The sequence below is a fragment of the Bombina bombina genome, chromosome 1 (genome assembly GCF_027579735.1).
Source record: "Bombina bombina isolate aBomBom1 chromosome 1, aBomBom1.pri, whole genome shotgun sequence".
Classification (NCBI taxonomy): domain Eukaryota; kingdom Metazoa; phylum Chordata; class Amphibia; order Anura; family Bombinatoridae; genus Bombina; species Bombina bombina.
The window spans coordinates 382,775,058-382,789,006 of record NC_069499.1 but is presented as its reverse complement, the minus strand read 5'-3'; the positions used below and the strand labels follow the sequence as shown (position 1 = coordinate 382,789,006).

The 13,949-nt window shown below is 32.9% G+C and overlaps 1 protein-coding gene across 3 annotated transcripts in view; it reads left to right on the top strand.

The window, feature by feature from the left end:
* Positions 1-13,949, top strand: part of GTDC1 (glycosyltransferase like domain containing 1) — an 849,799-nt gene that overhangs the window by 531,484 nt on the left and 304,366 nt on the right. For all 3 annotated transcript variants that reach the window (XM_053698268.1, XM_053698267.1, XM_053698269.1), the window contains one exon: positions 6,630-6,962. In XM_053698268.1, the coding sequence (XP_053554243.1) occupies positions 6,630-6,962 (333 nt within the window). The remainder of the gene's footprint in view (positions 1-6,629; positions 6,963-13,949) is intronic.

Below are 13,949 nucleotides of genomic sequence, written 5' to 3'. Positions count from 1 at the left end.
TTTGCTGATACAGAGAAATCCATGTTTAAAGAAGGTATCAATCATTTGAATATAAATTTATAAATTACACACAATTCAAGTCGTAATAGGGCCCCTTGTTATTGAGAAACAAGATTATAGATACATGAAAACTGATTTATTTTGTAAGGAAACTGCCTCCAATTATAACATTCAAAAGTGTTTATTTACTTTTGAAGCATAGAGCAATTGCTTCTGGGGAATTATTTTGAATTATTTTGAATTAGAAGGAATTATTTTAAGATGGGAACATTTAAATATAGACCTACTGAACTCTGAGACTGTAGGAAATGGGTTATAACAACAGTGTTCCACATCACCCCTATCACAGAGGATTACCTACCTCTAGTAACAGAAAGCAAGACTAATGATTAGGTTACTACAGTGGAATTTCATGTTCTGAACAAACATATTAATGTTCTTGCGGCTAATGATGACCTTGTATTATTGAAGTTAAGATCAAGATTAGTTAGAAGAGAACACCGACTCTCTAGGATAGGCTTGATAGTAGTGTCTTTTTTTTTTTTTTTAACAAACAGTCATTAACCTAGGGTGACATAGTCATGTGGATCATATACATATTGTTCATATATGAGGAATTTAAACCATTTTTTTGAGCCAAATACTGCTGGATTTTCCAACAGAATGAAGTGATGCCAAGTAGTCTTAATGAGCAACTGTTCTTTCTACCATATTTATAGCTATTGGGATTTAGTTTACTTTGGGTGTGAAGAGGGTTTATATGACTTATTTATGAACATTATAGATTTGTTTTAAAAAAAAATCAGCTTGTATGTTCTAAATATTTGCTGATGAACAGATGATCATTTATATGTTTTACCCATCAAAAAAAATGTTTTTTTGGGGGGTGAATTAGTGAATTATTTCTGGGCTCTGAAATGGTGAATTACGTATTATAAGCTGTAACTTATTTAATATTTAGGTATTTTAGAATAATGCTAGATATGGTGTCATGATTTACAATGGTGTGTTACATAAATCAACAGAACAAGTTGATAAATTATTTGACAATAATGTATTTAACATATCAATAGTTGCCAGGAATTTGCCCCGATTACACCAATATCAAATTAATAATAACATGACTGTGTTTGATGTGATATATACCCAATGTTTGTTTGTGTAGACTAATGGGAATATTTCCTAATAAATTAATTAGTTGTTTCAACCTTATACCCAGCTTATTTTACATTTTATCTTACGGTTTAAAACGAACAATTTGAGTATTACTGATGGGTAGATGGTCTTTGATCAAGGGAGAAGGTAGACAAACATCCCAGAATTATATATGTATCCCTCTTGGTACAGTGTACATGCTAATGCAAAGTCCTTCCATCCCCTAACCAATGGATTTATGTACTGAAGCTGATTACATGGTATCCCCTGACAATTTCCTTTACCTGGAGTTAGCTTGTTACTTTTGGTGTATTTCTTATATTCTGTACTATATCCAGATGTCCCAGTCTTGCTCTTTAAAGGGACACTAAATTTAAAAATGTTCTTTCATGATTCAGATAGAGAATACAATTTTAAACACCATTCCAATTTACTTCTATTGGCTAATTTGCTTCATTCTTTAGATATCCCTTGTTGAAGAAATATCAATGCACATTGTGATCCAATCACATGAGGCATCTATGTGCAGCCACCAATCAGCAGCTACTGAGCCTCTTTGGATATTCTTTTCAGCAAAGGATATTACGAGGATAAACAATTTTTAGAAAATAGAAGTAAATTAGAAAAAAATGTGGGTTTCATGTACCTTTAATGTATTTCATTAAGGTTGCATTTAAGTGTACATCAATCAGTCTTAGGTACAAATCTGCCCACATTTGTTAGTCAGAGTTATGTCAAGGAGTCCTCCCAAGAAGAATACATTTAAAGCTAACCATACTGGTTCTCCATCCTATGATCTCAATCATAGGAAGCATGGACATAGAAGTCCATAAACTTTTTCTTTATCAGAGGTCAGTGGATAAACTTTCTTTCCATGTTGTCAAACAGATCAAGTTTAAATACTGCTTAAATAGATGTTATTGCACCTTCATGAGATAGATTAAAAAAGAAAAGTCTAGATAAAATATGGAAAGGGTGGTTTCCATTTTATCCACCTTTTCTGAAAAAAAGATCATGTTACAGCACGTGGGAGATGCACCATAGTTATTTTGAGATTATCTAAATATCTTCTGGTTTCTTTTAAGGATCCTAAGGAAAAAAGACTAGAATCTACTTTTTATTATTGATTTATTTATATATTTAGTATGGTCTGGTTATAGGCCAGCAGTCCCTGGAGTCTCTGACTTTCTCTTAAAGGGACATTTTCATGATTCAGAGTTTGGTCATTCATTTAAATGGAAAATTATGTTTGAGCATAACATGAAATATATCTTTAAGAAGATCACAAGCATAAATCTTGCATATTTTCAGGAAAAAATAACATAATTTCATAGTAATCATTCAAGGGCCAGTACGTATTCTTACAATAAAGTGTCATAGAACTAAGACAGAGCCTTATGGTCCAACTTACCTTAGGGAATCTCTTCCTTTATGACACACAGTGAGGTTATTTTCCAAGGATATTGTTGTAAAATATTTTAAATGTCTGGGAAAACTTTATTTTCAGGGATGCAGAATAGTTTTCTTCTTGTTTCAAATGCCAAATATGTTGCCTTTCAAGCTCTTTAGACTTAGCAAAAGACTGCCAAGTTCCTTCATAAGAATTAGATCAATGATTTTAGTGGAATTTTTTTTTTTAAATTGAACAAGAACCCCTGTTGCTAAACTATTCATTGTGATCTACATACCTTTCACAAGACATATCATACCAATATAGTGCGATGTTTGATATACATTAATAAGTATTAATGTTTCGTGTCTCTTTGCATGATATCTTCTTAAATGACCATTATAGTAGAATTACAGGCACTAAATCATCAGACCATGAAACATTATCACTACCGACCTTGCAACTCTATAGGTTTAACCTCATAACAACAGTTAAACACATGGTTAAAGTAGTGCTCAGTATCCACAGAGAAATGTTGTTCATGAGTGGAAATGGCCAGTGACTCAATCAGCAGCAGTAGTTGCAAAAACCAGCTGTGTTCTCTGCTGATTGGGTCACTGGCAGTTTCTACTTGAGACCAGCAAGTCTTTGACTATGTGTTTAACCCATTTGCGGTGCACACTGAGTTTCAGGACCGCTTGTGATAAAATTGCATGTTCTAACAAATTACCTTTTTTTTTAATTCGGGAGTTATATGACAGCAGTATTTTAATAATATTGATTGCCATCATCTTATAGTGACATTCCAGTCAAAATGTGAGTGCACATAGATGAATTATATCTTTGAATAGAAACATATTTGCAATATACATGTATTGGCAAACATGCTTCTAGTAAAAGTTATCACTCATTTTGTGTTAACATTCTTTCTCTGCACTTGCATGCGAATCATAGCTGGATATTCTCAGTGTTCTAGCATTTTAAATACTGCAGCTGCTCAGATCATCAATGGGGCTTGTATCATGTCAGGAATTAACAAATTGAGTCCTTACCAGACGGTACAAGAACTTTAGGCACTCTGAACAAGTGCTGTGTTTAAAATGCTGATGCATGGTGCATACTTAAATACACTTTTGAAACAGCTATAGCTTTTATTAAAAGCATTTTTGCTAATCCATGTGTATTACAGAAATGTTTTTTATTCAAAACTGAAATGCATCCATGTGTATTCCAATTTTGGCTGGAATGTCCCTTTAAGAATTTTTATATGTAAAATATGGTCCATGTCTGACACTTTAACAAAATGATATATTTCGATATTTGGTAGATTTTACACACCTGCAATGAATTGTACTGCTGTCTGCCCTCTTATGATGTGAAACAAAAGGATATAAGCTTATTGTTTTCCGCTCAGACATTACTATTTGCATACTGATCTACAGGAGTATTTTATATTTTTATTTTTGAATTTGAAAAACAATGTTAGGATTCCAAACACTATGTGCCACATAATCCAGCGATTTCTTTTTATAAATAGGCCTAACGTAAAACAGAACCAGAGTTTTAATGTGGTTTCTGCTCATTTGACCATGACATTTGACCATGACATTAGAATATTTCCATTCTTTCTATTACAAAATGGTTAACAGATTGAAGGTTTGTGCCAATAAAGGAAACATGATGATACCATGATTAATTTTTGTTCATCAGATTAAATGAGGTGTTGTATGTAAACAAATACAACTTAACAGAACATGACAACAGTATCTCTGCTGAATACACAAAAATAATGCTCACGTGTGCATGAACTTTGCATGTTACTATTTTAACTGCTAAAAGGAGTCAACACAGATTAGCACAGGCATGAAGCCATGACATATAACATATCAAAATGCTGAGAGAGGCTTTCTTATTGGGTGCATTCTTTTACAGCAGAAATATTTTAACAGCTTTTTTTGTTATAAGGGTTTGTATTCATTGAGCTTTTTATAATTATATTTTGGATAATAATTCCTTATCATTTTAATTATTATTTATTGATGTAGTTTACATAATGCCACAGTGCTGAATTCTATGCACCTGTTTTGAGACAATGCATATTTATATATACATTAAAGGGACAGTACACTGTAAAATTGTTTTTATATGAATGTATTTTCAATGACTTGTTATACCAGCTGCAGAGTATAAAATTTGCATTTGCAGGTTTATTTGTGCATATGAAGTAGCTGGTTTTGGGCTTTTAAACCACAGCCTATTACAATGGGTTAAGCTTCAGGTAATATCAGATCTCATTATGTTATCACTTTTATGTACACAGACTTGCTCCCTTATCTTATATTTGTCTGGAAAACCAAAGCTCAATACTTAGAGAGAACAATGGAAAATTATCATTTTATTATAACTATCCTGCACCCCACTGAGAGTGTAATCTCTTCTGCTGGCTTTGTTTACTTAGGCTATTCAATAGAATATACTCCAGTATAGAAATTTTCAGTATAGGTTTGGATACCACATGCTAAATCAGCTATTTCAAATGCCAAAATAGGGGTAAAGGAGCTACTTGTAAACAATTTGAAACACTCCAGCAGGTAAAATGAATAATTGGGAACAATTTAAAGGGGAGAATTTCTTTGGGTGAACTGTCCCTTTAAAGGGGCAGAAAGCACCTTGTAATTACAATAGATTTCTGTTGTGCTGCTTAAGTTTAACATATCATTTTTACTGCAATTATTTTTCAATAGCCAAACTCCACCCTTAATTTGCGGAGCCTATCTGGGCTTTAGTCAACAGACTACCAGGAATAGCTATGGCTATAAAGTTAGTATAAAATACATTTATTTACAGTTGTTATCAGTTAAAGCCAATTAGGGACAGATATTTAGCAGAGTTAGCCTTGAAAAGTCAGCAGAGAGCATTTCAAGCTCGGAGAATGAGAAGTTGCTCAATTTTTAGAGCTAAATTACATGAAAAGGGGCAAAATAAATAATGAAAATATATTGCAAAGTTTTTTCATAACGCATGACTAAACATTTTATATAAAAATCTCACTGTGTTTACTGTCCCGTTAAACTCAACAATGTTTCACATATATAAAATAGCTCTATTTAAAAACTACCTTCAACACAATTAAAAAAATGTTTTCTTTCTTCCTTCCTGTTCCCAAAATTAACGAAGGAAAAAAAGGTGATTCATGGCCTGACAACATTTGAAGTGATAGAATCCCTATTTTCAAAAGCAGTGACTTAATTTAATTTAAATTTTAAGAAACCCTCCAGTGTTGTGTATTACAGGACAATCTGATTAAGCATGAGAACATATAATAAACTAGTTTTCAAGGGAGTTTTCACAGATGTTTCCAGCCTAATGAGTTTGAAAACACTTTTTTAACTAATTTTTTGTTAATACACACTTATGTTATTTATAGTAATAAGTTAACATACCAGTTTTAGTTACATTTATGTTGCTCAGTTCAAAGTTGTGATTTCAGATCTATTTTAACTTTTTATTTAACCAACTTTAACCAACTGTATCTAGTATCATATGAACTGTTCATGAATAAAAACTTCATTTTTAGGGCATCAAAGATGTTGTATTAGAAAAGCTTAAAGATTATTTAAGGTTTTGCTCAAAAGTTTCTTGCTATATAAAAAAATACCACTTTTGAGTTCTCACAATGTAAAATCTTAGTGAAGTTAAAAGTAATAATAATGGGGTTTTCTAATGGACTGGAATGACCCTGAATTTGAAAACTTGAAGATATGTTGCACATCTTTTCTATTGGATTAGAATAGACCACAGTATTTGGTACTGTTGCCACTAGTTGTCATTGCTTGATGAAAAACAAGTTGTTTTTTCAATGTGTATTTCATTTTTTTATGTGGTGTTTATCATTTGTATCACTAAGCTGAACTGGAGTAAGATTCATAAAGATTTTTTACTACATTACCTTTTTACTTATGTTTGATCTTCATTCAAACTTAATCCTACCAATACAGTTCATATGGTGTGTTCCAAATTGGCCAGAATATTATATAGATGAGATATATAGAAAGCTTTTTAAAAACTTTTTTTTTTTTAACAGGTTTGTTCCACACCATAAATGCCTTTCTCAGGAGATAGTTAATTATAAATCAGATACAATTTCTGATTGTTGTACAAAAATATCATGCCAATCAGAGAGCAAGATTACTAAATCTGTGGATGATTGTCATCAGTCTGGTCTTGGTAATCGACATATAGAGGAAAATACACTACAACAAGTAGTGTCACCACCTATGGATCTCTATAATATTCAATCACCAGTACAAGGACATAGTTGTGAAGATGAGTTCCCTGTAATTTCCGATCCATGCGCCACATTGAAAGTAATCCGAGATGAGCAAAGGCCTTTGCACATTGTCTGGCCTCACAGATGGTACGTATTCTCAGCTTTTCTCTTTCATTATGTAATGTAAATGTATACGTATAGTGCAAATCTGTTTTTATCTATTTCTGCATCCTAATTAGCGTTCATTTTTATCAAGTTACATTTCTTCATATGTGTTTGCATCTATGTATGTATGTGTGTGTGTATTTATATATATATTTGTGTGTGTGTGTATACATATATATATATATATATATATATTTATGTGTGTGTGTGTATATATATATATATATTTATGTGTGTGTGTGTGTATATATATATATAAAAAATGTGTATATATTATATATATTTATATTTTTATATATATATATATATATATATATACATACATACACACACAAATTGTATTATTATTGTATCATTTAAATGATCCACTATGTATGTGTGTTTATATGTTTGTATTTATGTATGTTTATGTTTATGTTTTTCCTCCTTACATTGGATTTTATTCTAACATGCAGTTTTCATCTATAATGTATCTCCAGTTTCAGAGAGGATTATAATTATTTACTCATTTGAAATGATTTGTCCATGGAAGGACCAAAGCAGTACCTGTTCATATAATCTTTTCTAAACAGAGAGAATTGTAACATGCCACATAATCGCTACAGACATACACTTATAAACTTCAGCTTGCCTCTGAAAAAATTAGGATTTAAAGAGGTAAAATGTCCTGATAATCTTCCGGTATTGGGCATGAACATTTTAATCTAGTTTTTATTCCTCGCGGTTTGTTTAATCTGCATGTGGCCTGATTAGAGTCTCCTTCATCCACAGATTATAGACTGTTTATTGCAGGGATGCTGGGCTGTCAGTAGGTCAGATTTTCTGAGAGCAACTGTTTGCAGGTGAAGCAATAAGTATACTACACCGACAGGGAAAATCTCCTTTAGAAAGGATTTGACTTCCAGCACATAAATCCAGAATCTCTCCCAGATGATCTGCAGCATCTGGTACCTAAATGGATTTTCATCTTTGACTCTAAATATCTAAATATAAAATTTAGGATTTCAAATTGATGAAGATTCAGACTTTGTATTCATTTAATCCACTTCACACTTCTAGTATTGCTCTTCTCTATAATATACATTATTATATATTTTTTTACATATTTATTATCATTTTTTGTTATCATTACTCTAAACTGCCCTCATGCGTTCTCCTAGATTATAAGAAAATTCAGTGAGTCAATGTGAGATTAGCATTTTACCAATAAAAACTATTGAGATTACTAGTTCATGTCCAGGAATGTTTGATTTATTACCTTTAATCCATTATCATATTTTTTAAGAAGATCTCTTGTATGTTAATACAAAACCAAGAGGTATTACATAGAAGAATTAAATGCTTGCATTCTTAAAAGCTGTGTTATGGAAACTTTTTTTTTTTTTATCCTATTCCTCATTAATAATTTGCATGAAACAAGACAAATCTAATTTAATAAAATTAACAATATTAAATTGAATAATTCCCTGTTCCTGCTGCCTATATTTTTGCAGTAATTTAGTTTTATTGCCTTAAGTTAGATGCCCAAAGAAATGCAGTATTGTGTCTGCGTGCAATCATTATTGTTAAAGCTAAATTATTTTTAATTTGAAGACGGGAGTAAAAGAAGCTGCCTCAGCAAGTGTAAATGCCAAAATATAAAAGAAACACATTCATCCTTACGGGTAATATAGTAGAACATTGGAAACTTAGAGGTTGCCAGACTCACAACTAACATTAGGGCTAATTTTGAAAATCTAGCATGCAGTCAATTTTACTGATGCCTGGGGACATACAAGGTAGAAGCTGACAAGAGAACTAATTTTGTTTGGGTTATTTACTGCTATGTATCATCCATGGTTTCCTGCATGACACACAGCTACATAATGGGGAATATTATCACGCGCTAAAAATTTATGTTGACATTGGATATTTGTACAATATGTCAGCAGTATTACTTTCATAATCAAAAGAGTAGGGAAAAAAGAGAAAGCGCAACACTTATGCTCATATAGATATATCTTTTTAATAACAGTCTATAAGGTTAATATAGTTTACCTTTGAGAGTATGCACTGAAAACAAGCAGAGTGAGTAAGGAAAAATGACAGAAAGCATCAACCCAAACTGTTTGTTTGCCATTACCTAAGTGAACCATGTCAGCTCTCTGGCCCGCGTCTGATAGCTATTTGTTGTACAGAGAGCACAGCATTAAAAAAAATATCAAACTCTTAATACTATTGTGTGCCCATAACCATCTGTCACTGCTAGCCTGGAGATGAGAGGAAGATTACGAGGAATAAACACTGAGCTGCCGAGCATTGGTAAAGCCTTCAGGCAAAAAACTCTTGTGAGGACATCAAAGACATTCTAATTCCGAGGCAGTCAAGGATTACAGTGTATAACCTGTGCTGACAACAGATAAATGACTGGCAATATTGTGCCAGAGCTGTTGGGTTTTGCATCGACTACTGATGATGATGATGGCTATGATGATGTTATCTTGCAGAATGGACTCTGCTGGGATAATTTTATGATAAAACACTTTTTTTCAAAATGCCACTGGGTCTAGCGAGACATTTACTAGCTACGGGGGTAGCAATCAGTTTCTTTAAAATTCACCATTAGAGTTCTAACACAGCAAGTCTCTTCAATGAAAATCCAAATGCTTGCATTTTCTTCTGGGGAGTCTATGCAAATGTACAGAATTGAACTTCTGCCCTTTAGTGTTAGGATGCTTTGTCAACTGATTTATGTAAATGTGCTCATAAAAATACAGTTTGTTTTTAATTACTGAATATAAATTGGAAAATAAAGATCATTCTTCGACATTTATAAAGTGTCCCCTGTAACTGTCACACTTACTGGCAGGCAGTTATATATAGGGATAATGGAATTTACCAGTAAATATGTATGGCACCTCTGGTGAAAGGAAAGAACAACCTCACCAGGCTCCAATAATCCACAGATGAAAGTTGGCATTGTATATGGGTATAAAAATGTAGTGTCTGTTGACCAGACTGTTGTGTTACTGCCAGGGGCTTAAATCTTTCCTGCATTGTTATGTTTTTGTTACACATTTGCTTTTTCTTCTTTTTGTTTAAGAATTATAATCCAGCATTAAATTATTAAAATGACATTTTGTTTTAACCTAATAAGAGCTGCAACAGACTAGTTTACTGTAGTGAAGCCGTGTCAGTGCCTTTAGTACAGATTTTATGTGCACGTGTATGTTATGCATGGATTTGCAATGCAGGCTGGTATCAGACCTAAATGCTCAATTTAGCTAGCAAATCTTTTGTCTGTCAAGGGTGAGGTGTTGTTTTTTTTTTACTCTCCTGATGCTATTTCTACCACACCACAGTATTTTGGTCATTTTTTGTATGTACTGTATCTAATGTATCTAGAGTTAGAAGTAATGTTTCAAAATCAAAGCAGGCATTTGCTGCAGAATGATTTTTTAATGTACATTTATTTTAACCCTTTATAAGTAATTTTCAGAAGTATGATGTTGTTCCATTACAGTGAAAGTCTTCATGTACCTAAATGTTGCATTACATATATATCTATATGTGTGTGTACACATGCACACACTTACCTACATACATGCATTTATGAAAAAGGTTTTTTTGCTGTATTAAAAAAAAGTGTAGTGTCTCTTGCCCTGACCTACAGAAACATCTATCAATCCAGGGCCAGGTGAACCTTTATTGATGTCATCGGCTGCTCCTGGTATGTAACAGCTGCTGCAAATGCCACCATTACTCTGCAACTAATGCAAAAAACAAGACATAACAAAAAATGCTACAACATTCCTGATTGGCTCAAGGGTGCTGTGGGCGGGTTTATGGAGCCCCATGTGTCCGAAATAGCTCAGTTCTTTTCAATGAGTAGATCTTTAGATCACTTGGATTTTATGTACGTCAACAGGGTCCTTAAAATCCATTATAGATTGGCATGAATATACTTCCAGATTGTCCTTAATGGCTTCAGACACAAAATAGGAGAGCAGATAGAACTAAGAAATTTGTAATATCTTGTTCTGGACTATTCAATGAGTTAGAGAATGATAGATTTTGATATTTTTATTAACCCTTTCACTGCTAAGCATTTTTTTTGCAACAGCATTTAAACCCTATTGTAAGTCAAATTTTAGTGAGTGCCCCACACAAATGATTGTTTTTTTTCAGCAGGCCCAGCAGATTCTCTATATGCCATTATTATATTTATAATTCATGGCATGTGAGATAGCTGCACGGAAAACAGTGTTTGATCAGTTATCCTCCCGAATGACGAAAACGGCTTGTCATGCGCCTATAGGGCAAATAACTAGACTAGGTGAAGGAAAGGGGGAGGAAAACACAAGTTTACTGAAAAGTAGATAACAATATTAAACCAAGCCTCCCTTGGAAAGTGGAATATGCACAATTTCAGATGTATTTTACAGCAAGAGGTGGCAACCTAAGTAATTGATATTGCAATACTCTTATACTTTCTAAAATTCTGTTACTATAAATTTTACACATTTTTTTTTTAAAATGTACAGTGTTATTAAAGGGACACTAAACCTAATTTTTTTGTTTAATGATTCAGATAGAGCATGCAATTTTAAGCAACTTTCTAATTTACTCCTATTATTATTTTTTCTTTGTTCTTTTGCTATCTTTATTTAAAAAGCAAGAATGTAAATCTTAAGAGCCGGCCCATTTTTGGTTCAGAACCTGGGTTATGCTTGTTTATTGGTTTGCTAAATGTAGCCACCAATAAGCAAGCCCTATCCAGGGTGCTGAACCTAAAATGGGCTGGCTCCTAAGCATTAAAATACTGCTTTTTAAATAAAGATAGCAAGAGAACAAAGGAAAATTGATAGTATGAGTAAATTAAAAAGTTGTTTAAAATTGCATGCTCTATCTGAATCATGAAAGAAAAAAATTGGGTTTAGTGTCCCTTTAATAACACTGTACATTAAAAAAAATGAAATGTGTAAAATTTATAGTAACAGAATTTTAGAAAGTATAAGAGTATTGCAATATAAATTAATTACTTAGGTTGCCACGTTTTGCTGTAAAATACATCTGAAAATTGTGCATATTCCACTTTCCAAGGGAGGCTTGGGTTAATGTTGTTAAACTGTTAATTAAATTCCTGCTTTTTAAATAAAGATAGCAAGAGAACGAAGAAAATTTTATAGTAGGAGTAAATTAGAAAGTTGCTTAAAATTGCACAGTGTTTTTCAACCAGTGTGCCGCGGCACACTAGTGTGCCATGAGAGATCCTCAAGTGTTCCGCGGCAGACTGACAACAGTGTGACATATTTTTAAATTTTGCTTGTTTTTTATTCTGGGCCGTTTTTTTATTTTGAGTGAGATGATGACTGAGGGTAACTGCGCAGAGGCAGCTCACCTCCCTGACCCATATTCACCCCCACCCACCACAACACGTGCTTAGTGCTGGCTATACACGCAGCAGCACGCAACACTTAGTTTGTAGGAGGCATGGCATGACAGCACAGTACAGTGGGTGTGTGTGTATGTATATATATATATATATATATATACTGTATTAGGCTACAATGTGTGATTTTGTAAAATTTTTGGATGGTGGTGTGCCGCAGGATTTTTTAATGTAAAAAAGTGTGCCACGGCAAAAAAAAGGTTGAAAATCACTGCTCTATCTGACTCATGAAAGAAAAAAAATGTGGATTTAGTGTCCCTTTAATCTTGTTCTTCAGGGAAATGTATATTTGCATAAACAAAATGTTTTTGGCAATTCCTGCCCACAGATATAATGACATTATATCACCTAGAGAAACTAAATTAAAAAGGATGTTAAACAGTCTGTTTCATAGTTGTAATAAAAAAAGCACTAAGCTTATACTTAATAGAAATCATTGCAATATTTATTATTAATCTATTCACATTCATTTTACCTTTTATTTATTTTTTTAAACTTCATTTGTGCTTTCACAGCCCTACAATGAGGAGGCCTTTGCAGGAAGTTGTATCTTAGCCTGATGTCATAAAACCTCTAGGCTAGTTAATAGACTAAATACCAGGGAGTCCGATTTGCTAATGCCCAGAACTGACAGAATTAAAACTTAGGTTTAGAAAATACTCTGCTCTTAAAACACTGGGGGCAGGGGCTACACTGAGAAAGTCCAAGTGCTAATCTTGCTGTTTTTTTGCACAATAATTTTCTTTTAATTACTTTGATTTAACATATTTGTTTTAACCAGGGTCTATTACAATAAAAGCTAAGTCATACTTGAAGGAACACTAAATTAAAAATTGAACTTTTAAGATTTAGATAAAGTACACAATTTTAAACGACTTCCATTGTCAAAATGTGCACAATCTTTTTATATGCGCACACATTCTGAGGCACCAGCTTCTACTGAACATTTGCAAGAATTTACAGTATATAGGTATTTGTATTTTGTGATTGGTTTATGGCTATCATATGGTGCAAGGGGAAGAAAAATGTAACTTTGAAATTTGTCAGAAAGAAAATCTGCTCATTTGAAATTCAAACTATGCATTTGCATTGTTTTTTTTAGTATACATTTGTTGATTTTGCTATTCTACGGTATTTAGGGGATTCTGAAAAGGTTTTGTAGATGTAACAAAAAAGACTACTTTTAGCACAGCCAAATATTAAGGGATATGTGATACATAAACTGACAAACATTATAGCCAAAAATTATTTTATTTCTTTTAAGGGACACTGAACCCAATATTTTTCTTTCATTGTTCAGATAGCGCATGCAATTTTAAGCAACTTCTTAATTTACTCCTATTATATCTCCTCTTGCTATCTTTATTGAAAGCAAGAATGTAAGTTTAGAAGCCAGCCCATTTTTGGTTCACAACCTGGGTTGTCATTGCTGATTGGACAGCACCAATAAACAAGTGCTGTCCAGTGTACTGAATCAAAAATTGTCTGGCTCCTTAGCTTAGATACCTTCTTTGTCACATAAAGCTAGCAAGAGAACA